The following is a 27500-nucleotide window of genomic DNA, read 5'->3' as shown; positions in this document are numbered from 1 at the left end:
TGGATGGAAGGATGGATGGATGGATGGAAAGATGGACGGAGGGAGGGGATGGAGGGGGTAAGCAGGTTGATGGAAGGATAGATGGATTGATTGATGGATGGATGGATGGGTGGATGGATGGATGGATGGAAAAATGGATGGATGATGGATGGATGAATGGAGGGATGGAGGTATGTATTGAGGGATGGATGGATGGATGGATGGATGGATGGATGGATGGAAGGATGGATGTATGGACAGATGGACAGAGGAAGGGGATGGAGGGAGTACGGACAGATTGATGGATGGATGCATGGATGGGTGGGTGGGGAATGGGTGGACAGATGGATGAATGGATGGGTGGGTGGGGAATAGGTGGACAGATGGATGAGTAGGCTGATGGATGGACGGATGGGTAGAAATTGTATTGAAATGGATGTAAAAATTAATGGTGGTATAAACAAGACCGTATTTAATAGCTATCCTAGTTTCCACGACAACCTTGAGGGTTAGCAAAAAAAAGATATGTTTTACCTTAACAGACCTTCTTCCGAGCATTACAGCACTTGTTTTAAACAGCCGTGGCACATTCACAAAACTATCCTAAACAAATGGGAATAAATCGCATTCACCACAACTAAATCCACTGTAAATGAATTGTAAAATTTCTCCACTCAAAATCCAATCCTTATCCACGGGCAAGAAAATCTCAACTTTTACTGAAACCGTCTCCAAGAGTCGGACCCACGAAAGTGCTGAAATAGTCATTTGTCATCCTGTCTTCTGCATTATTCAATGGCAAACACTCCATAGTCATAAGCAAGGCTTAGGATAGCCCGACAGTCTAACAGCACAGGGGAACATGGAGAAGTGTAGAATTGGCCAAGTCATCCCGTGATGTTAGAGAAAACAAAGTGACAGATATTAATCGCCATTTCCAAGTCGGATCAATACAGAATGGATGCTGTTTGAAAGGGAGACCAAGCTTTGCAAACTTGTATTGACAAGTATTGAATGTCAGCCCCTCCCATTGGGTCTACAGAATAATGTTTCCACTTCTCACAGATTCCTACATAAAGCTCATACAAGGAAGGAATTTTATTTACGGTTATATGGTGTCAGACATATGGTGAAGGACCACACAGATATTGAGAGAAGAAACACCGTTGTCGCCACATCATGGGCTACTTTTTTCAATTAGCAGCAAGGGGAATCTTTTATATGCACCATCCCACAGACAGGATAGTACATACCACGGCCTTTTTTACACCAGTTGTGGAGCACTGGCTGGAACAAGAAATACCCTAATGGGGCTACCAATGGGGATCTATCCTAAACCAACCACACATCAAGCGAGCGCTTTACCACTGGGCTACATCCCACCCCATACTGCTCGTAGAAGACTTGACCTTGTTAGCCTCAACAGTACAGTGAAACCTCAGTAAAACAGGAATTCTCTTCAACCTTAGTCGCTAAGCCAGTGAACTGAGGGCTGGTAGATAAGAGACTCTTTTTTTTTCTTTCTTTTTTAATCTCACTGCCCCCTTTCCTTTCTCTCCTTTAAATTCATCTCATTTCTTCCCGATCTGGCAATTTCTCCTATCTTTCAACTTCTTTTGCTGTCCACCTCCACATCCCAGTCTTTGTTTCTCCGACTGCAACAGTGCTTTTCTCTTGCGGCTATCTGTGCCACACACCTGCCATTCCCCATCAGCTTTTAGCTGTGGGCTTAGTCTGACCACTTCTGGCAAAGGGTGACAGATGAGAAAGATGAATGAATGTGTGAGCCAGTTTTGACGGGATTTGAACCACTGTCGTCAGCTTGATTGTCCAGCAGCTCATCCACTAGACCACGGAGCTCACTTAGATACAAGACTTAACCTCGTCAGCTTGATTGTCAGAAGACAGCAGCTCATCCACTGAACCAGAGCTTGATTGTCCAGCAGCTCATCCACTAGACCACGGAGCTCACTTAGATACAAGACTTAACCCTCTTGATTGTCAGTTCCACTGATTAGATCCAGCAGCTCATCCAGCTAGACTACGGAGCTCACTTAGATACAAGACTTAACCTCCTTAGCTTGATTGTCCAGCAGCTCATCCACTAGACCACGGAGCTCACTTAGATACAAGACTTAACCTCGTTAGCTTGATTGTCCAGCAGCTCATCCACTAGACCACGGAGCTCACTTAGATACAAGACTTAACCTCATTAGCTTGATTGTCCAGCAGCTCATCCACTAGACCACAGAGCTCACTTAGATACAAGACTTAACCTCGTTAGCTTGATTGTCCAGCAGCTCATCCACTAGACCACGGAGCTCACTTAGATACAAGACTTAACCTCATCAGTTTGATTGTCCAGCAGCTCATCCACTAGACCACGGAGCTCACTTAGATACAAGACTTAACCTCCTTAGCTTGATTGTCCAGCAGCTCATCCACTAGACCACGGAGCTCACTTAGATACAAGACTTAACCTCCTTAGCTTCATTCATTTATTAATTTCAACTTATTTTCATGCTTATATCCAATTAAGGTTCAAGCACACTGTCCTGGACACACACCTCAGCTATCTGGGCTGTCTGTCCACGACAGTGGGTTTTGAATGATGTGAATGAATGAATGAATGAATGAATGAATGAATGAATGAATGAATGAATGAATTAATTAATTAATTAATTAATTAAAGGGACATTCCTGAGTTTGGTGCAATTTTTAAGATGTTATCAACTAACAGAGACTTTTTAACAATTGTAATTACATATGAAATAAAAAAAATTCTGCATAAAATATTAGTGGCTGTATATTAAACATGTTTCTGATCATTCTAATATTTGTAATAGGTTAAATTTCATTTTATTTTCTAAAATATATTTTTTTCACACATACAAAATTATTTGAAGACAAAATCCAATTTGGGCTTCTTACAAATATTAAGATGACCAGAAACACATTGAATACACAGACACCGATATTCTAAACAAGAAAATGTATTTAATATGTAAGTTTAATCGTAGAAATATTTTATTAGTCAGAAACATCTTACAATGCAGCAAACTCAGGAATGTCCCTTTAATTAATTAATGAAAACTGGCTACTTTTAATGGTCCCTTTTTAAGTATCAGTATTCAACAAAACCTCTCCAGACCGGACACCTCTTTTAACTGGACTTAACACTTGGTCTCATTGGTGTCCAGTTTAGAGAGGTTTCACTCTATGTCTTTTCAGCAAGAAAAAAAAAGTCCAACAAAGTTTAAAGTTTGTTTTGTTCAACAACACAACTAGAGCACAATGAGTAATCACTGGCTACTGGATGTAAAACATTTAGTATTAAAGAGGAAACCCACAATCTTTTTCCATTAGTAGCAAGGTAGCACATACCATGGCTTTTGACATACCAGTCACAGTGCACCGACTGGAACAAGAAATAACCCAATGTGTCCATCAACGGGGATTGATCTCAGACCGACCGCGCATCAAGCAAGCACTTATCACTGGCCTACATCCCGCTGTAAGCTACTTGACACAGTGGTACTAGATGAAATAAAATTGTATGTACAGACTGTGCATCAGATGAGTACTTTACCACTGAACTACGTCCCACCCCACATGCCCCACCCCGCCCCACACTCAAAGTCAAAAGTTAAAGTTTAACTACACTGCTAGAGCACATTGATTTATAAATCATCGGCTATTGGATGTAAAACATTTGGTAAGTTTGACATATAGTTTTAGAGAGGAAACCTGCTACATTTTTCCATTAGAAGCAAGCACCATCTCACAGACAGGATGGCACATACCACAGCCATTGATAAACCAGTCATGGTGCACAGGCTGGAATGAGAAATAGCCCAGTGGGGCTCACCAATGGGGATCGATCTCAGACAGACCACACATTAGGCGAGCATTTTCCCACAGGACTACGTCCCGTCCCTAGGCTACTTGACACAGTGATACTATACTGACACACAATGAAAACGCAAAAACAACTTTTCATTGCAAATAACGACAAACTATTAATGAATTGATGGATAATGTAATATGACATTAATGACTGGTATTCATGAGATACATTCACATGGAAACATGGCCAGTTATCATCAGTAATCGAGTTGCATTCGTAATCGAAAAGTTCAACCCCCCCCATATTAAGGTCAGTATCTGGTGTGTTCACCATTGGCCCATGAGCATGCGTGAAGACGACAGGGAAAGGATTGGCACAAACATCTCAAATAAGCCATAGGAATGTTCCTCCACTCCTCCTGCAATGTCTGTGCAAGCTCAGCGATGTTACGCGTTGGTGGCTGGCAGTGACGTACACAACGTCCTAACTCATCCCACATGTGTTCAATTGGGTTCAAATCCAGTGAAACGGCGGGCCAGTTCATAACAGTGATACCGGCTTGTTGCAGGAATGCCTGGGTAATTCTTGTAGTATGTGGACTGGCATTGTCTTGTTGAAACAGAAGGGGACCTTTTGGTCTTTGGTGACGGTGCAAAAGTGGCTGGAGAACTGGTCTTAGAATAACGTCAACATAACGCTGGGCTGAAAGGGCATTGTGGACAATGATGAGATCACACCTGAAATCACAGTTGATTGCCCCCCATACCATCAAACAACCGCCGCCAAACCAATCACATTCCCTCACACATTCGTCAGCGTACCGTTCATGGAGTCTCCTGTACACACGTGCTCTTCCATCGGCAAAGGAGACAGAGAAATGGGACTTATCTGAGAAAATAATGTTCCGGTAAAAGGCTGGTGGATGATTACCATTCTGGAGAGCAAACTGTAGTCTCGCAGAACGATGTCGCGGTGTCATCATGTTACCGTTGTACGGGCGTCTGCATCTGAGTCCAGCCGTTCTGAGTCGACAGATGACCATTATCGGATGGATATGCCTTCCATGACATCCTATCATGTTGCTTGCTGTCATTGTCACAGTTCTGAACCGGTCACGGAGGTGGTGTCATCGAATCTGCCGATCTTGGCATGGGGTCGTAACGGGACATTGACCAGGTCGAGGTCGATCACGGACACTCCTGGTCTGTTGATAACGTTCAACAAGTCGTCCAATAGTTGATGGATGGACTCTGAAGGTCCTAGCAACTTGGCTTTGCGAAGTCCCCCCTTGAACCATACCCAACGCTCACTCCCTTTGTTCTTCTCTGAGTCGTGGCATTCTTAATGTGATGAGGAATATGACACCATTACGTGACTTTTATGTGTCCACATACTGGCATTTGCGTGCATTGTATACAGCATGATTGAGCATGTAGTGAACGCATTTCACACCATTTTGTGTGTTTCTGCTATTGTATGTGTAACGAGAACAAAACCAGGATTAAAACCCAGACAAAAGTACCAATCAATGGCTTCCTCTCATAAATTGTTATTTTAAGTCCAATACCGTATATTGCCGTGTATTAGCTGACTCCTTGTATAAGCCGACCTCTTAGTTTGACCCTAAATATCAAGTACAAAATCATCGGCCTCGTGTATAAGCCGAAGTCATCTTTTGTCCAGTTGTACATTGTATTGGTTTCAATAATACTGTCAACAAATAGACTTGTGCCTTTCTTTTTCACTGTATTTTTTCCCCTTTAATTATTACAGACACAGGTAATCGTCATCTCAATGCTAACGTCTTCCATGCCGTGCAAAAATAATTTAGCACTGATAAATCATAACAGAAAAATAAACAATTCAAGCTGTAACAACATATCATTGCACATAAGTAATTAAATTATTCACTGGACAGCAAATAATAGACTCATTAAGGCATGTTTAATCCCTGTTTTCCCCTCCACACAGAAAAACGATTCTGTGGTCCATGGCTGTTGTTTACACAAAATTGTGTTATCCAATCAAATAAGAGCTTACAAAATGTTATAAACAGAGGTGTCAAACAAAGATGGCGGAACACGTTTTTACCATTGAAATGACAATAAAACAAGTAATTTTTATTATTATTCATCAAACTATTAATGCATTCAAGAACAAAAAACTACATAATATTGCATGATGGGGTGTATTATTTATATTGTGCACAAATTATTGTTACATAAGCTGTGAAAAGCTCTAAGGGTCTGATCAAAATTTGTTAGTCGGGGTCGGGAGTGTTTTCGATCGGAATTTTATGGACCAATTTGTTGCCTCCGTGTATAAGCCGACTCTCTTCTTTTGGAAAGTATTTCTAGACTTCAAAAGTCGGCTAATACACGGCAATATACGGTAAATATATATTTCATTAATCACAACAAAATATTGAAAAATATCTGTTTTGCGTTTTCATTGTGTGTCAGTATAGATCAAATAAAATTGCATACAGACCGTGCATCAGATGAGCACTTTACCAATAGACCACACCCCATCCCACCCTCACATGCATGAAATGAAGAGACTTCCATGCCGGCATGAAATGTAGAGATGTGCCTACCTGTAACATTCAATCCATCCGACCTTTGACACCAGACGGAACGAAGGATTCCGATCCATTTCGTTGTCGTCCAAAAATAGCTGAAGCACCGAGAGGCTATACAGGGAAGCTCTTCCCACAATGCCTCACTGCAGGGGGGTTTTCCCGGGCCGGGGTAGGCCAGCACCGCACGCGATCTGGCCCTGGTGCCTGTTCGAAGACCTGGTGCGGAAATAAATTATTAAAAAATATAAATCATTTTAAAAGTTAAAGTTCATTTTGTTTAATGGTACCAACAGGAAAGAAATGTTTTATTTAACGATGCACTCAACACATTTTATTTACGGTTATACGGCATCAGACATATGGCTAAGGACCACACAGATATAGAGAGAGGAAACCCGCTGTCGCCACTTCACGGACTACTCATTTCGATTAGCAGCAAGTGATCTTTTATATGCACCATCCGACAAACAGGATAGTACATATCACAACCCTTTGTTACACCAGTTGTGGAGCACTGATTGGAACGAGAATTAGCTGAATGGGGTCACTGATGGGGATCAATCCTAAACCGACTGCTCATCAAGTGAGCGTTTTACCACTGGGCTACATCCTGCCCCTGGTATCAGTAGAGCATATTAATTAATTAACCACTGGTGGTTGGATGTCCAACATTTGGTCAGCATGTGTTTTATAATCAAACAGACATTTGGCCATCAGCAGAAAACTGGAACTAGTAATAGAGATAAAATTGTATTGTCTAAAGGCAATACCACATGATACGAGTGCTTCATACGAGAACAGCTATGATAATAGCCGATTGTGTCAAGACAAACATTACAATTTCATCAGCTGCTATGCAATCGGCTATTGTCGTACAAGACACTCGTATTGTGTGTTCACACCTTAAGACCAGGGAACAGTTGTTAATACCATGTCATCCTTCACGTCAGACCGAATTCCCCCATGTCTCTCTCACGCCAAACTCTCTCTCTCGGTGCATTAAACAAATATGTCAATGTTTTTCTTATTGAATTTAACATCAGTCGCAGACTTGCTTCCCTGAGTGGAGACTTTTTATCAACCGCAAGAGTAATCGTATCAGCTCTGAACACTCTTCAAAGGGTACTTGTAGTGACAGGAAGTCGTACTTTTTCACGTAAACTGTTTATTAAGTAGGCACTTGTAGTGAGAGGAAGTCGTACTTTTTCACGTAAACTGTTTATAAAGTGTTTCATCCATCATGGCAACAACATTGTTAACTTTACACTGTCAATGCATCCATATTTTTTGGCAACACAAGTTATGTGTACAAGACTATGGATGGATGGATGGATAAATGGGTGTGGGTGGTTTTTGATTCAGAGGATGGCTGGGGTTTTGGATGGATGGATGAATGAATGAATGAATGAATGAATGAATGAATGAATGAATGAATGAATGAATGAATGAATGAATGAATGAATGGAATGAAAGAATGAAATAATATTTATATATTTATTTATTCCAATACCTACTATAGTTTTCTCTTTAAGACTACATGTATATGTTAAAATTATGGATGGATGGATGGATGGATGGATGGAGGGATGGAGGGATGGAGGGATGGAGGGATGGATGGAGGGATGGATGGATGGGAGGGATGGATGGATGGAAGGATGGATGGATGGATGGAGGGATGGATGGAGGGATGGATGGATGGATGGATGGATGGAGGGATGGAGGGATGGATGGAGGGATGGATGGAGGGAGGGATGGATGGATGGATGGATAAAGGGAGGGATGGATGGATGGATGGATGGATGTGATGGATGGGATGGATGGATGGATGGATGGATGGATGGATGGATGGATGGATGGATGGATGGATGGATGGATGGATGGATGGATGGGAGGGATGGATGGATGGAAGGATGGATGGATGGATGGATGGATGGATGGATGGATGGATGGATGGATGGATGGGATGGATGGATGGATGGATGGGATGGAGGGATGGATGGAGGGATGGATGGGAGGGATGGATGGATGGAAGGATGGATGGATGGATGGATGGATGGATGGACACATACAGACACACACAGACAGACACACAGACACACATACAGACACACATACATACACAGACAGACAGACACACACACACAGACAGACAGACAGACAGACAGACACACACACAGACAGACAGACACTTGAGACCGGTAGAGGACTAAAAATGTATTTAATATGTAATTTTAATTGACAAAGACTCCGTTAGATGGAAACATCTTGAAATGGCTACAAATTCAAGACAGATCCTTTGAAGACAAAGCCATACAATATGACTTGCTCAATTCACTGGTGACGACAGTGGAAGCCGTATCACTAAAGTTACAACCTGTTAGATTCCGACAGACTGTCTAACATGTCTCTAATATCCTGATTTATATTTCAGAATCCTTACATCTCCCAAGGCTCACAAGAATAGAACTGAACAACAATTTAACTGGTCATTGCACTACAAAGTTACTTTATATAATATGTGGGGGTGAGACGTAGCCTAGTGGTATAGCACTCACTTGATGTGCGGTTGATCTAGGATCTATCCCAATCGTTGGCCCCACTGAGCCATTTCTCATTCCAGCCAGTGCACCACGACTGGTATATCAAAGGCCATGGTATGTGCTATCCTGTCTATGGGATAGTGCATATAAAAGATCCCTTGCTACTAATGGGAACATGTAGCGGGTTTCCTCTCTAAACTACCTGTCTGTGGGATGGTGCATATAAAAGATCCCTTGCTACCAATGGGAAAATGTAGCAGGTTTCCTCTCTAAACTACATGTCTGTGGGATGGTGCATATAAAAGATCCCTTGCTACTAATGGGAAAATGTAGCGGGTTTCCTCTCTAAACTACCTGTCTGTGGGATGGTGCATATAAAAGATCCCTTGCTACTAATCGGAAAATGTAGCGGGTTTCCTCTCTAAACTATATGTCAAAATGACCAAATGTTTGACACCCAATAGCCAATGATTAACAAATCAGTGTGCTCTAGTGGTGTCGTTAAAACAAAACACACTTTTTATATATATATATAAAATGGTTGCTAAACAAAGTGCTGCTACGGACAATCCTACATTTGTAAATAGGTTGTTGAGACTCATGATGGGTTTTTATTGTTGCTAAACTGTGTGTCTTAATGTACAGGCAAATAATTACATTATCGATTATATTCAATGCAGTTTTAAGGCATCGCACTCGTCCAGCCAAAGCACTGCAAGTTTTTTTTTTTGTTTTATGGAAAGTAAAACTGACATCACTTTATAATGGTAATTTCTATTATTAAGCATTAAGGAGTGGGACGTAGCCCAGTGGTAATGCCCTCGCTTGATGTGCGGTCGGTTTAAGATCGATCCCCATCGGTGGCCCCATTGGGCTATTTCTCGTTCCAGCCAGTGCTCCACAACTGGTGTAACAAAGACTGTGGTATGTACTATCCTGTCTGTGGGATGGTGCATATATCCCTTACTGCTAATCAAAAAAGAGCTCATGAAGTGGCAACAGCAGGTTTCCTCTCTCTCAATATCTGTGTGGTCCTTAACCATATGTCCGATGCCATATAACCGTAAATAAAATGTGTTGAGTGCGTCGTTAAATAAAACATTTCCTTCCTTCTTTCTAATAAGTATGTTAAAAGTCAATTATAAAGACTGTCTTTTATTTCTTTTAGGTCAACGAGGCATGAACAAAAATAAGCAAGACAAACTTAATTATTCCATTAAAATGGGGATAACCTTTCATTCATTTCAACTTATTTTCACACAGAGAGACAGACAGACACACACACACACACAGAGACAGACAGACAGACAGACACACACACACACACACACACACACACACACACACACACAGAGACAGACAGACAGACAGACACACACACACACAGAGACAGACAGACAGACAGACACACACACACACACACACACACACACAGACAGACAGACAGACAGACAGACACACACACACACACACACACACACACAGAGACAGACAGACAGACAGACAGACAGACAGAAGGATGGAGATGAAACCTATAGCTCCCTCCGGTTGGACCGGTAGGGGACTAATAATTAAGGTTTCACTGTACGTACCATTGTTGTAATCCTGACAACTGACGTGACAGTCACTCCACTGAGACCAGGCAGACAGACGACACTCGCCCGGACACGCGATGCGACATGCTTGATCAGTCTGTGAAAAAATATATATACATGTACATGTACAGCGAAAACCCTCAAAACCGGACCCTCTGTAAACCAGAATTTTCTCAAAACCGGACCCTCTGTAAACCAGAATTTTCTCAAAACCGGACCCTCTGTAAACCAGAATTTTCTCAAAACCGGACATTTTTCATGGTCCCTTTTTAATTATTAAATATTTGTAGAGAAAAAGACTTTTTACTTGGTGCCATGGGTGTATGGTTTTCAGAGGTTTCAATGTATAACAGATGTGTAACACAAGAAAAGAATATTGTACTTTTCTGTACTTTGTTTTAACAAGAGTACTGGTGAAGTACATTATACGACCATCAGGAAATTTGATAGAAAACAATATCTATATTAATGAATATGTGACGGGTATGATTCAATTGTAATTATGTGAAAATGCACTGGGATGGATGAAGAATTTGTCTTGGACCAACCACCATCCCAAGTTGTTCCTTCGTGTAAGGTTTGATGGTCTTGTATGCATCTGTATGCAAGTTATGGTCAGGATAAGGATTTACTGTAATGTGCAGTAAACTGTAAAAAGTAGGTCAAGGTGACCTACATGTAGCAATAGTATGCAACACACCGCCATTCCAAATTGTTCTTACATGTGAGGTTTGATGGTCCTATATGCATCTGCATGTATGCAAAATATGGTCTGGACAAGGATTAACTGTAATGTGCAGTATAGACCATGAAAAGTAGGTCACAGTGACCTAGAAATAGTATGTTTAAGGGACAATATTTAAACGTTTTAGGTAGCCAGAAGTTGGTAAATGTGATTTTTATCTAGGTAACTGATTGTTCTGTTACTTTAATTATATATGCATACCAGTAACCTAATCAAAGTCTGTTTTGTTTAACGACACCACTAGAGCACATTGATTTATTAATCATCGGCTATTGGATGTCAAAGATATGGTCATTTTGACACAGTCATAGAGAGGAAACCTGCTATATTTTTCCATTAGTAGCAAGGGATCTTTTATATGCACCATTGCACAGGCAGGATAGCACATACCACTGCCTTTAATATACCAGTCATGGTGCACTGGCTGTGACGAGAAATAGCCCTATGGGGTAACCTAATCAAGTGCCTCAAACCCACATTCAAATTATTTCTTATCTTCTAAAGTTTGCAAAGTTTAATTTCAGACCATTACATGCAGTTTGCCATGTAACTTAATTACTCACAGTCAGTGTGAATTTAAAGTGTCTAATCTATCAATCTTTTCCAGTAAAAAGAGCTTTTAAAGAGAAGTTAACTGGACAATACATATCTAAGAGTTCATTTCTCGTTGTCTCGGCGATAAAAAAAAGTATTAATGATATTGAAGTCAATGTTGATCATGCCACTGACAAAAACGATGGAGATTTTCCTCAAGACAAACTTCTCTAGTATGTGGTTTTTGTGACATATCCAACGATATAATCTGTCTCGGGAGACCTGTGTAGTGATCTGGTTCACGTTAATTTTCAGTTTAGGATCGAGTGTCAAGAAACCAGAGACAAAATAATGGGATAACACTCTATAGCACTGGGAATCAGTGGCAGTGGCATCATTTATCATTGGCTATAACTGAAGTTTGTTTTCCTTAATGACACCACTAGAGCACATTGATTATTAATCATCGGCTATTGGACGTCAAACATTTGGTAATTTTGACATATAGTCATAGAGGAAACCCGCTACATGTTTACATTAGAAGTAAGGGATTTTTTTTATATGCACCATCCCACAGACGGGATATGGCACATACAACCGCCTTTGATATACCAGACAAGGTGCGGCTGGTTGGAACGAGAAATAACCCAATGGGCCCACCAACGGAGATCGATCCCAATCCGACCGCGCACCAAGCAAGCGCTTTGCCTCTGGGCTCTATCTCATCCTGGCTATAACTGATTTACACCTATATATTATACCTTCAATTATACACAGCCTTAAAGGGACAGACCCTAGTACACACAGCCTTAAAGGGACAGACCCTAGTACACACAGCCTTAACGGGACAGACCCTAGTACACACAGCCTTAAAGGGACAGACCCTAGTTACACACAGCCTTAAAGGGACAGACCCTAGTTACACACAGCCTTAAAGGGACAGACCCTAGTACACACAGCCTTAAAGGGACAGACCCTAGTACACACAGCCTTAAAGGGACAGACCCTAGTTACACACAGCCTTAAAGGGACAGACCCTAGTTACACACAGCCTTAAAGGGGGACAGACCCTACCCTAGTTACACACAGCCTTAAAGGGACAGACCCTAGTACACACAGCCTTAAAGGGACAGACCCTAGTTACACACAGCCTTAAAGGGACAGACCCTAGTTACACACAGCCTTAAAGGGACAGACCCTAGTTACACACAGCCTTAAAGGGACAGACCCTAGTTACACACAGCCTTAAAGGGACAGACCCTAGTTACACACAGCCTTAAAGGGACAGACCCTAGTTACACAGCCTTAAAGGGACAGACCCTAGTTACACACAGCCTTAAAGGGACAGACCCTAGTACACACAGCCTTAAAGGGACAGACCCTAGTACACACAGCCTTAAAGGGACAGACCCTAGTACACACAGCCTTAAAGGGACAGACCCTAGTTACACACAGCCTTAAAGGGACAGACCCTAGACCCTAGTTACACACAGCCTTAAAGGGGGACAGACCCTAGTACCCACACACAGCCTTAAAGGGACAGACCCTAGTACACACAGCCTTAAAGGGACAGACCCTAGTACACACAGCCTTAAAGGGACAGACCCTAGTACACACAGCCTTAAAGGGACAGACCCTAGTTACACACAGCCTTAAAGGGACAGACCCTAGTTACACACAGCCTTAAAGGGACAGACCCTAGTTACACACAGCCTTAAAGGGACAGACCCTAGTTACACACAGCCTTAAAGGGACAGACCCTAGTTACACACAGCCTTAAAGGGACAGACCCTAGTTACACACAGCCTTAAAGGGACAGACCCTAGTTACACACAGCCTTAAAGGGACAGACCCTAGTTTCAGCCCGTATAAATGGACACCAAGTTTAGTTAATCTACAAACCTGCAACACACATTTAGATAAGGTTATAACAGAGAGAAGCTAACGTCTGTGATGTTTTAACAGGGAAATACCGTCAAAAATAACTTAATCTTGTCTCATTAAAAATTATTTCTTAGATGACATACGGATGTGGTTATAACAGAGAGAAGCTAAAGTCAGTGATGTTTAAACAGGGAAATACCGTCAAAAGTAACTAGAGCGTGTCTCATTAACCATTACTTCTTAGACGACATTTGGATGTGGTTATAACAGAGAGAAGCTAAAGTCGGTGATGTTTTAACAGGGAAATACCGTCAAAAATAACTAGAGCGTGTCTCATTAACCATTACTTCTTAGACGACATTTGGATGTGGTTATAACAGAGAGAAGCTAAAGTCGGTGATGTTTTAACAGGGAAATACCGTCAAAAATAACTAGAGCGTGTCTCATTATCATTAACGATTAGCAGCAAGGGATCTTTTATATGCACCATCCCACAGACACGGTAGTATATACCACAGCTTTTGATATACCAGTCATGGTTCACTGGCTGGAATGAGAAATAGCCTAATGGGCCCACTGATAGGAATCGATCCCAGACCAACCGCGCACTGAGCGAGCTCTTTACTACTGGGCTATGTCCAGCCCCAACATTTTCTAATGATGCAATTAGTTAAACGGCAATTAAAGAATGTAATTTTATACTACGTACAGTAAAGGTTCAAACTGGTAAAATGGCCATTAACGAAAAAATGTCATTTTATATACTACGTACAGTAAAGGTTCAAACTGGTTAAACGGCCATTAACGAAAAAATGTCATTTTATATACTACGTACAGTAAAGGTTCAAACTGGTTAAACGGCCATTAACGAAAAAATGTCATTTTATATACTACGTACAGTAAAGGTTCAAACTGGTTAAACGGCCATTAACGAAAAAATGTCATTTTATATACTACGTACAGTAAAGGTTCAAACTGGTTAAACGGCCATTAACGAAAAAATGTCATTTTATATACTACGTACAGTAAAGGTTCAAACTGGTTAAACGGCCATTAACGAAAAAATGTCATTTTATATACTACGTACAGTAAAGGTTCAAACTGGTTAAACGGCAATTAACGAATGTCATTTTATATACTACGTACAGTAAAGGTTCAAATTAACTTAAATCACAGACCATCACATATTTACTATATTCAAATCGGTTAAATTAAGGATTGTCTGTTATTTCTTTCACATTCATCGGGGTATGAAGAAAAACTATTCATCCACAACCTGTGTAAATTGGCAAAGCCGTTCAAAATAAATTTGTGGATGATGTTTTTTGTTCATACCCAGATGAACATAAAAGAAATAACAGACAATACTTGTAATTAAATTTGAAAGATATTTACTAGTAATAACACTAATGGGGGGTGGGGGTCATAAACAATAATGCTCAGTAAGTACCAATATAAAGTGACGTCATAAGATATGACGTTCCTTAACGTTATTTTTATGTTCATTGAGAAATTAACAAACACCTGGTGCTACATCTGGACCAATGGGACGGTGTTAAATTGTAATGAAGGAAGGAAGGAAATGGTTTATTTAACAATGCACTCAACACATTTTATGTACGGTTAAATGGCGTCGGACATATGGTTACGGACCACATAGATATTGAGAAGAAATCCGCTGTCGCCACTTCATGAACTACTCTTTTCAATTAGCAGCAAGGGATCTTTTTATATGCACCATCCCACAGACAGGGTAGTACATACAAACGGTTTTTGATATACCAGTCGTGGTGCACTGGCTGGAGCAAGAAATAGCCCAATGGGCCCACCGGAGGGGATCGATCCCAAACCGACCGTGCATCAAGCGAGCGCTTTACCACTGAGCTACGAAATTGTAATGAATGTAGAGGAAATGATTACTTATTAACCAAAGTAATTTTGTATCAACGTTACATTTCACGGAAACAAAAGGAAAGGAATGGTTCCTGAATATTTCTTTTAAAGCATATTATACAGGATATTTATATGTTGCTTTACAAAGGATGATTTCTGTACTTGAAGTTTAAGCTGGGTGCCAAACATTAACAGCAATTTGGCTAATTTGACTAGAAAATCTGCAGCCAAATTCTAGTAACATTTAGTTATTCGGTTTTCGAATGAAGTTTGTTTTGTTTAACGACACCACATTGATTTATTAACCATCGGCTACTGGATGTCAAACATATGGTCATTTTGACCTGCTAAATTTGTCCATTAGTAGCAAGGGATCTTTTATATGCACCATCCTACAGACAGGATAGCACATATCAAGGCCTTTGATGTACCAGTTGTGGTGCACTGGCTGTGATGAGAAATAGCCCAATGGGTCCACTGACAGGGATCGATCCCAGAAGAACCGCACATCAAGCGAGCGGTTTACCACTGGGCTACGTCCCGCCCCTCGGTTTTCGAATGAGCTTTATGGCAAATTGGTTATGACATGTATTCGCCAAACTGAGCTTTAAACTGCATTTATTGTGATTTGGCGAACATCATCATAAACCACGGAATTAATAGACAATGTCAGGGGAAATGTTTTGTCCTTTTGTCTCTGTAATTACCTTCATAACGAGCTTCTCCAGGTCAAGCGGGCAGCGGATTGTACTGACTGGTAGCGAGTCCTCACCCACACAGCTCACATTACGCTTCTGAGATCCGATACCACACACACCCTTCTGTGAATAAACAGCTATCTTTAATATCATACTAAATCAATACCACACATGCCCTTCTGTGAATAAACAGCTACATTTAATATCATTGCAAACCAATACCACATGCACCCTTCTGTGAATAAACAGCTATCTTTAATATCATACTAAATCAATACCACACACGCCCTTCTATTAAAATAAACAGCTATCTTTAATATCATACTAAATCAATACCACACACGCCCTTCTATTAAAATAAACAGCTATCTTTAATATCATACTAAATCAATACCACACGCCCTTCTATTAAAATAAACAGCTATCTTTAATATCATACTAAATCAATACCACACACGCCCTTCTGTGAATAAACAGCTATCTTTAATATCATACTAAATCAACACCATACATGCCCTTCTGTGAATAAACAGCTATCTTTAATATCATACTAAATCAACACCACTCAGGCCCTTCTGTGAATAAACAGCTATCTTTAATATCATACTAAATCAATACCACACATGCCCTTCTGTGAATAAACAGCTATCTTTAATATCATACTAAATCAATACCACATCGCCCTTCTGTGAATAAACAGCTATCTTTAATATCATACTAAACCAATACCACACATGCCCTTCTGTAAATAAACAGATATCTTTAATATTATACTAAACCAATACCACACACGCCCATCTGTGAATAAACAGCTATCTTTAATATCATTGTAAACCAATACCACACACGCCCTTCTGTGAATAAACAGCTATCTTTAATATCATTGTAAACCAATACCACACACGCCCTTCTGTGAATAAACAGCTATCTTTAATATCATTGTAACCAATACCACACACGCCCTTCTGTGAATAAACAAATACAACTAGAAGGTTTGTTTTGTTTAACGACACCACTAGAGCACATTGATTAATTAATCTATTCATTGTCTAACGTTTGGTAATTCTAACACACAGTCATCAGAGGAAACCCGCTACATTTTCTTATTAATGCAGCAAGGGATCTTTTATATGCACTTTCCCACAGACAGGAAAGCACATACCATGTCTTTGACCAGTTGTAGTGTATGGGTCAGAATGAGAAAAAATCCAATCAGTAGAATGGATCATGAGATACAAGCACCTCAAGTGAGCACTCAACCAACTGAGCTAAATCCCACCCCTCTGTGAATAAATAGTCAACATTCTGTCATATATTAATATTCCACCCCCTCTGTGAATAAATAGTCAACATTCCGTCATATATTAATATTCCACCCCCTCTGTGAATAAATAGTCAACATTCCGTCATATATTAATATTCCACCCCCTCTGTGAATAAATAGTCAACATTCCGTCATATATTAATATCCCACCCCCTCTGTGAATAAATAGTCAACATTCCGTCATATATTAATATTCCACCCCCTCTGTGAATAAATAGTCAACATTCCATCATATATTAATATTCCACCCCCTCTGTGAATAAATAGTCAACATTCCGTCATATATTAATATCCCACCCCCTCTTTGAATAAATAGTCAACATTCCGTCATATATTAATATCCCACCCCCTCTTTGAATAAATAGTCAACATTCCGTCATATATTAATATTCCACCCCCTCTGTGAATAAATAGTCAACATTCCGTCATATATTAATATTCCACCCCCTCTGTGAATAAATAGTCAACATTCCGTCATATATTAATATTCCACCCCTCTGTGAATAAATAGTCAACATTCCGTCATATATTAATATCCCACCCCCACTGTGAATAAATAGTCAACATTCTGTCATATATTAATATCCCATCCCCTCTGTGAATAAATAGTCAACATTCTGTCATATATTAATATTCCACCCCCTCTGTGAATAAATAGTCAACATTCTGTCATATATTAATATTCCACCCCCTCTGTGAATAAATAGTCAACATTCTGTCATATATTAATATTCCACCCCCTCTGTGAATAAATAGTCAACATTCCGTCATATATTAATATTCCACCCCTCTGTGAATAAATAGTCAACATTCCGTCATATATATATATCCCACCCCCTCTGTGAATAAATAGTCAACATTCTGTCATATATTAATATCCCATCCCCTCTGTGAATAAATAGTCAACATTCTGTCATATATTAATATTCCACCCCCTCTATGAATAAATAGTCAACATTCTGTCATATATTAATATTCCACCCCCTCTGTGAATAAATAGTCAACATTCTGTCATATATTAATATTCCACCCCCTCTGTGAATAAATAGTCAACATTATGGCATACATTAATATCCCACCCCCTCTGTGAATAAATAGTCAACATTCCGTCATACATTAATATCCCACTCCCTCTGTGAATAAATAGTCAACATTCCGTCATACATTAATATTCCACCCCCTCTGTGAATAAACAGTCAACATTCCGTCATATATTAATATCCCACCCCCTCTGTGAATAAATAGTCAACATTCTGTCATATATTAATATCCCACCCCCTCATATATTAATATCCCACCCCCTCTGTGAATAAATAGTCAACATTCCATCATATATTAATATCCCACCCCCTCTGTGAATAAATAGTCAACATTCTGTCATATATTAATATCCCACCCCCTCTGTGAATAAATAGTCAACATTCTGTCATTAATATTCCACCCCCTCTGTGAATAAATAGTCAACATTCTGTCATTAATATTCCACCCCCTCTGTGAATAAATAGTCAACATTCTGTCATATATTAATATTCCATTCTATAGCTACCATAAGTTATTTTGTGAACATTTCAAACAAATAAAATGTACAGAATTATTTTCAGGTAATATTTTATTCATGCAACTACATCTTTCAAGAAATGGATTGGTAATTTCTGACAGACTAAGAGGAAACCTGCGGCAGAGACAACACTGGGTCATGGAATAATTATTAAATTACACAAATTTGAAGACTGTTTTACTTTTTTTAATAATTTGTACTAAAAATCATGTTGAAAAAAGTGATGAATGGAGAAGCCATAGTATTTCCATTTCCAGTATTTCTATTTCCAGTATTTCCATTTCCAGTATTTCCATTTCCAGTATTTCTATTTCGGTATGGGACTACTTGACAGGGCCGTGCTCCATGCTTGCTGTCAGTTGAACTATATCTCGGTATATCCCAAGCCTGAGGTGCACAGAACATGCTTTGCATGCTGGGTAATCATCCCTCATGTGGGGGTCATACACACGCACCCATGAAGTAGGTGAAACTTTGTGTATGTGGCCTTAAGCCTACCCACTGAGTCTAGCGGTGCACTCACTCTGGCCGGTGGGACATGAACCCATAACCTACCAGCCTCAAGTTTGATGACTCAACCAATACACCACCAAGGCCGGTGGAACACGAACCCAGTACCTACTAGCCTCAAGTCGGATGACTCAACCACTACACCACCGAGGCTGGTGGGACACTAACCCAGTACCCACCAGCCTCAAGTCGGATGACTCAACCACTACACCACCGAGGCTGGTGGGACAGGAACCCTGTACCTACCAGCCTCAAGTCGGATGACTCAACCACTACACCACTGAGGCTGGTGGGACACGAACCCAGTACCTACCAGCCTCAAGCCCGATGACTCAACCACTACTGAGGCCGATGGGATACGAACCCGGTACCTACCAGCCTCAAGTCGGATGACTCAACTACTACACCACCGAGGCCGGTGGGACACGAACCCAGTACCTACCAGCCTCAAGTCGGATGACTCAACCACTACACCACCGAGACTGGTGGGACACGAACCCAGTACCTACCAGCCTCAAGCCTGATGACTCAACCACTACTGAGGCCGGTGGGATACGAACCCGGTACCTACCAGCCTCAAGTCTGATGACTCAACCACTACACCACCGAGACTGGTGGGACACGAACCCAGTACCTAACAGCATCAAGTCGGATGACTCAACCACTACACCACCGAGACTGGTGGGACACGAACCCAGTACCTAACAGCCTCAAGTCGGATGACTCAACCACTACACCACCGAGACTGGTGGGATACGAACCTAGTACCTACCAGCCTCAAGTCGGATGACTCAACCACTACACCACCGAGGCCGGTGGGACATGAACCCAGTACCTACCAGCCTCAAGTCAGATGACTCAACCACTACACCACCGAGACTGGTGGGACATGAACTCAGTACCTACCAGCCTCAAGTCAGATGACTCAACCACTACACCACCGAGGCCGGTGGGACACGAACCCATAACCTACCAGCCTCAAGTCGGATGACTCAACCACTACACCACTGAGACTGGTGGGATACGAACCCAGTACCTACCAGCCTCAAGCCTGATGACTCAACCACTACTGAGGCTGGTGGGATACGAACCCAGTACCTACCAGCCTCAAGTCCGATGACTCAAACCACTACACCACCGAGGCCGGTGGGACACGAACCCAGTACCTACCAGCCTCAAGTCGGATGACTCAACCACTACAGCACCGAGACTGGTGGGACACGAACCCAGTACCTACCAGCCTCAAGTCGGATGACTCAACCACTACACCACCGAGGCCGGTGGGACATGAACCCAGTACCTACCAGCCTCAAGTCAGATGACTCAACCACTACACCACCGAGACTGGTGGGACATGAACCCAGTACCTACCAGCCTCAAGTCAGATGACTCAACCACTACACCACCGAGGCCGGTGGGACACGAACCCATAACCTACCAGCCTCAAGTCGGATGACTCAACCACTACACCACCGAGACTGGTGGGACACGAACCCAGTACCTACCAGCCTCAAGTCGGATGACTCAACCACTACACCACCGAGACTGGTGGGATACGAACCCAGTACCTACCAGCCTCAAGTCGGATGACTCAACCACTACACCACCGAGACTGGTTGGATACGAACCCAGTACCTACCAGCCTCAAGTTGGATGACTCAACCACTACACCACCGAGACTGGTGGGATACGAACCCAGTACCTACCAGCCTCAAGTCGGATGACTCAACCACTACACCACCGAGGCCGGTGGGACATGAACCCAGTACCTACCAGCCTCAAGTCAGATGACTCAACCACTACACCACCGAGACTGGTGGGATACGAACCCAGTACCTACCAGCCTCAACTGGGATGACTCAACCACTACACCACCGAGACTGGTGGGATACGAACCCAGTACCTACCAGCCTCAAGTCGGATGACTCAACCACTACACCACCGAGACTGGTGGGATACGAACCCAGTACCTACCAGCCTGAAGTCAGATGACTCAACCACTACACCACCGAGGCTAGTGGGACACGAACCCATAACCTACCAGCCTCAAGTCCAGTGACTCAACCACTACACCACCGAGGCTAGTGGGACACGAACCCATAACCTACTGCTTACCGTTGACTGACAGTGACTCCACTCGGACACCTCCCACCTGTAGCAGCCTTTCTTGAAACACGGCTTCGACTGCTGCATGTCGGTCGGACACAGTCGACCGTTCCCCTCACCGTTCTGTACAATCGTCCGAAACCGCTGGGTCGTTCCTGAAAAACAAACACAAAATCAAGCATTCCGAGAGTACTGCTAAAGCAATAAATCTATGTCTGTCAATGTTATGTTGTGGTGGCCTAGTAATAGTAAGCAATACGCTGCCATTCCAAGTTATACTTACACACAGGGTTTGATGATGGACGTGCAGACAATGCCATACCATAATACAACCAGCTAAAGATACAACATGACATTGTATGCATATAAAAAGTACAATAGTCATTAAAGCAACCATTTAATGTAAGAAAATACCATATACAGTATAACCTCGATTTACCGCCAACTAATATACCAATGCGATTTTGGTGTTATATCGAGTTGGCAGTATAGTGGGTTTACTACATAACATATTTTGGTTGAAGTTGCTAAATGTCAACAGAATGACATGTTTTAAATAAAACTAACAGGCAGTAACTAAATTTAAATAAAATAAAAATAGCAACCATGTAAGAAATGATTAAATATTTTATGTATTTATAAACATGGTAAGCCAGAATGTTGATTCCCTTTTACAAAATGAAAATTTTACGTTTTAATGGCATCCCGGGCACTGCATGGCCACTGATGGAATGGGCTCTGGTTCAGTGTCGGACTCTTCGTCATGGTCATCACACATTCTTTTCATAAGTTATCTCGACACTTTCAACAATCTGCTCATCACTGAGACTGGCAAATGTTTCAACCTCTTTATCAGCATTAACAAACTCATCAAAGTCCATTCGCAGTTCATTGTTGATTAAAAATACCTTTTTACATCACCAACGCGATCCCATAATGCTGTCATTTCATTGGCTGGTACTTAAAGCAACTCTACGTGAGGCTTTCAGGGAACAACCCCTGCATGAATCCAACCATTTTTGATGGTCGTGGCACTGACAATGTCCCAGGCTTGTTTTACCAAACGAATGCAGTCACTTAGTGGTAGCTGGAGATCATTACCAGACCCTTGCACATACATATTCATACATTCTAACATCAAAGACAGCCGGGATTCTGTCACTGGTTTATTAATTAATAAGCCAAACACAGAATCCTGTACGTTTCTTTCATGTTTCATTAACCTAATAAGTTTGTTTTGTTTAACAACACAACTAGAGCACATTCATTTATTATCATCAGCTTTTGGATGTCAAACATTTGGTCATTTTTACTTATAGTCTTAGAGAGAGAAAACCTGTCACATTTTTCCATCAGTAACAAGGGATCTTTTATATGCACCATCCAACAGACAGGATAGCACATACCACAGCCTTTGATATACCATTCGCTGGTGCACTGGCTGGAACGAGAAATAGCCCAATGGGCCCACCGACAGGGACTGATCCTAGACCGACTGTGTTACAAAGCGAGCGCATTACCACTGGGCTATGATCTGCCTCTTCATTGATCTAGGAAACTGATCTAATATAAAAACTTTAATGCAAACGTTACTGCCATCGTCATCAATGTCACCACCACCACCACCACCACCACCACCACCACTACCGCCACCACCCACTGTCAGGAATGTAATACCTATATATCTAACTTTTCTACTTCATAAAGTTGAGATAAGAGTTAAATTTCATCACCCCACCCCATCATTTTGAAGAAAAAAAAACCTGGTTGAAAATCTAGCATTTAATTTAAAATGGCCTGACTTTAAAAGTCTGGTTATGTTTAACGACACCTCTATAGCACATTGGTTTATTAATCATAGGTTATATTGCATGTCAACCATGTGGTAATTTGTGACTTGTAGTCTTAGAGGAAAGAAAGAAATGTTTTATTTAATGACACACTCAACACATTTTTATTTACGGTTATATGACGTCAGACATATGGTTAAGCACCACACAGATTTTGAGAGGAAACCCACTGTCGCCACTACATGGGCTACTCTTTCCGATTAGCAGCAAGGGATCTTTTATTTGCGCTTCCCACAGGCAGGATAGCACAAACCATGGCCTTTGTTGAACCAGTTATGGATCATTGGTCGGTGCAAGTGGTTTACACCTACCCATTGAGCCTTGCGGAGCACTCACTCAGGGTTTGTAGTCGGTATTTGGATTAAAAATGCCATGCCTCTACTGGGATCCGAACCCAGTACCTACCAGCCTGTAGACCGATGGCCTAACCACGACGCCACCGAGGCCGGTGTAGTCTTAGAGGAAACCCGATATAAAGACAATTCATTAGCAGCAAGGAATTGTTTATATACAGGGCTGTAGGAACTGGTGGGGGGAGGATGGGTGGCACTGCTCCCCCACTTGAATAACAAAATGTATATTTGTTTGTCCAACTGTATACAAATAAAGGTAAAAATATGGCTTGTGTCCCCCTCCCCCACTACAGGCTGGCTGTAACCCCCCTTAGATTTTTTACCCCAGCAACTCCAGATACTGTTCCTATGGGCAAAGACAAGACAGCACATACCATGGCTTTTTGATAAACCGGTTATGTTAAATGGTTTAATATAAACCTAGTCCACAATCTCTACTATAGGAATTTAGAGATTGTGATCACCACCCCACCTCTGCTCCAGATATCATTCTTACAGGCACTTTCACACATGCCAGTCTTTGTTAAAATGGTTTAATACAAACCCAGTCCACAATCTAGACTACAGGGGCTTATAGATTCCCCCTCCCCCAAACACACTCCAAATGTCATTCCTACAGGCAAGTTCTCACAGACACGGCAGCACATGCCACAATCTTTGTTATATATCAGTCATGTTAAAATGGTTTAATACAAACCCAGTCCACAATCTAGCAATCTAGAGATTGTGTCCCTCACTCTAGATATCATTCCTACAGGCACTTTCACACAGACAGGGAAGCACATGCCACAGTCTTTGTTAAAATGGTTTAATACAAACCCAGTCCACAATCTCGACTGCACGGGCTCCAGTCCGACCAGGCAGAAAGCAAACAGTCGATGTCGCATGGTATCTCACATGACACGACCAGCGGTTCCGTCACACGACCAAATATCTGTAACAAAAATGTTTTTAAAAACTATACTAACGTAAAAAAAAAAAAAAAACACATTACATTAATAAAATATGAATAATTTGATAAATATAGTTGATAATCCAAAAGAACCAATTTAAGAAACAATCTTACAAACACTTTACATTTATCATAAAGTGCATTGTGACGTTTACACAAATGTAGATGCTGAACTTCAAGCTAATACAAACAATACAATTGAACTAATACAATTTCAAGCCTTGTGAAGTTTCTTTTGGACGTTAGTATACATATCTGTACAGAAAAAAAACTTAAAAACAGACGATTAGTAAACCGGAATTTTCCTCAAAACCAGAAGATCAAATATATGTAACAAAGATTTTATACAGCGAAAACCCCTCAAAAACCAGAATTCATTCAAAACTAGATGACCAAACATTCACTCAGGACAGATAATTTGTAATTCCTTGTAGTTCGTTGGTTATTCTCAAAATATTTGTTGATATTAAGCAATAATGTACATTAAATATTGTTAATTTGGTGTGTCAACCGCATAACAAGCATGACATTAACAGTAAACAGACCAAGCTTTTCACAGTGGCCATGACATTAACAGTAAACAGACCAACCTTTTCACAGTGGCCATGACATTAACAGTAAACAGACCAACCTTTTCACAGTGGCCATGACATTAACAGTAAACAGACCAACCTTTTCACAGTGGCCATGACATTAACAGTAAACAGACCAACCTTTTCACAGTGGCCATGACATTAACAGTAAACAGACCAACCTTTTCACAGTGGCCATGACATTAACAGTAGATGGACCAACCTTTTCACAGTGGCCATGACATTAACAGTAAACAGACCAACCTTTTCACAGTGGCCATGACATTAACAGTAAACAGACCAACCTTTTCACAGTGGCCATGACATTAACAGTAAACAGACCAACCTTTTCACAGTGGCCATGACATTAACAGTAAACAGACCAACCTTTTCACAGTGGCCATGACATTAACAGTAAACAGACCAACCTTTTCACAGTGGCCATGACATTAACAGTAGATGGACCAACCTTTTCACAGTGGCCATGACATTAACAGTAGATGGACCAACCTTTTCACAGTGGAAGTTCTCCATGGGCCGCCCCTGCTGATCGCGACACCAAGCATATCTCTCCTTGTGACCCACGCCACACTGCTCAAAACCGCCGTTAACCAAACACGATGTCCAATCAGACAGCTGCCACGAGTACTCGATGCAGTTGTCTCCCCTTACACATGCCTTCTGCTCATGGAGGGGCAGCGTGCAGTCGCTGTTCGTAGTGCGATAATAGTTTGTTCCTTTCCGGAGGATTTTTCGTGTTCGTTTTTGAACCTGTTTTCCGTTACATGGCTATAAATAAAGATAATAAAAATTTAGCCATAGTGCATGTGATAATAGTTTGCTCCTTTCCGCAAGATTTTTCTTGTTCGTATTCGGACCTGTTTTTTGTTACATGGTTATATATAATGAATGAATGAATGAATGTTTAACGACACCCCAGCATGAAAAATACATCGGCTATTGGGTGTCAAACTATGGTAATGCAAATAAAGTGATGATCAACATCAATATAAAAATTCAAGGTTTAAACAAAAACAGTGTAAAGAACTGTGCAAAAATACAAATACAAATACCACAGAATTTTACGGACACCGAATTTTATTCTAAACTTCAATTTGTGCTGTATTGGCCATTCTCAAAGAGAATGTTACACCCCTGCACCACGGTGAGGTTACAGCACGTGCATGGGTGGTTATATATAAAGATAATAAACATTATTTGTAATTAAATGACTAACTGTAGATTTATTCTGTAATTAAAGGTAGAGGTTTTGTACCCCTTCGCTCCATACAAATTACATAGCATTCTTGTCAACATCCCCCTTTCAATTGCTTTAACTGTACTGTACTTTGAGCCACATTATCAGCTTTCTTGTTTGTAGTTTTTATGTTCTTCTTTGCAATTAATTAAATATCAGATTAAAGAATTTAGAGCTAAAACTAAACGTCTGTCATAGAACAAACTTATTTTATGTATAAACAAGAAACTGTTTTGAATATGTTATCAAACTCTTAACAAACACTCAATCCCATCCCCATAACATGTTGTCATGCATCCCATAAAACACATACCAAGTGTTACTGTTAAAGTTTGTTTTGTTTAACGACACCACTAGAGCACACTCATTAATTAATCATCGGCTATTCGATGTCAAACATTGGGTAATTCTGGCACATAGTCATAAGAAGAAACCAGGTACATTTTTCCATTTGCAGCAAGGGTCTTTTATATTCACCATCCCACAGACAGGAAAGCACATACCACAGCCTTTATACAGTTGTGGTGCACTGGTTGGAAGGAGAAAAAACCCCAATCAGTTGAATGAATCCACCGAGGTGGTTTGATCCTGCGACGCAAACACCACAGGCAAGCATTCAACAGACTGAGTTAAATCCACCCAACACATACCAAGAGTGCTAATTAGGAAGGAAAGAAATGTTTTATTTAACGACGCACTCGACACATTTCATTTACGGTTA

At 41.1% G+C, this 27500-nt stretch overlaps 1 protein-coding gene across 2 annotated transcripts in view; it reads right to left on the bottom strand.

Annotated features, from left to right (window-relative positions):
• LOC121385300 (thrombospondin type-1 domain-containing protein 7A-like) overlaps positions 1 to 27500 on the bottom strand; it is a 156010-nt gene that overhangs the window by 46247 nt on the left and 82263 nt on the right. For both annotated transcript variants that reach the window (XM_041515920.1, XM_041515919.1), the window contains exons 17-22: positions 26032 to 26310; positions 24817 to 24931; positions 21804 to 21949; positions 16306 to 16419; positions 10540 to 10639; positions 6423 to 6623 (exon numbers count right to left, since the gene is read on the bottom strand). In XM_041515920.1, coding sequence (XP_041371854.1) covers positions 6423 to 6623; positions 10540 to 10639; positions 16306 to 16419; positions 21804 to 21949; positions 24817 to 24931; positions 26032 to 26310 — 955 coding nt within the window. The remainder of the gene's footprint in view (positions 1 to 6422; positions 6624 to 10539; positions 10640 to 16305; positions 16420 to 21803; positions 21950 to 24816; positions 24932 to 26031; positions 26311 to 27500) is intronic.

The sequence above is a fragment of the Gigantopelta aegis genome, chromosome 11, assembly GCF_016097555.1.
Source record: "Gigantopelta aegis isolate Gae_Host chromosome 11, Gae_host_genome, whole genome shotgun sequence".
Lineage (NCBI taxonomy): Eukaryota > Metazoa > Mollusca > Gastropoda > Neomphalida > Peltospiridae > Gigantopelta > Gigantopelta aegis.
Note: the sequence above shows the minus strand (reverse complement) of the source record. Positions and strands in the feature narration are given on the sequence as shown.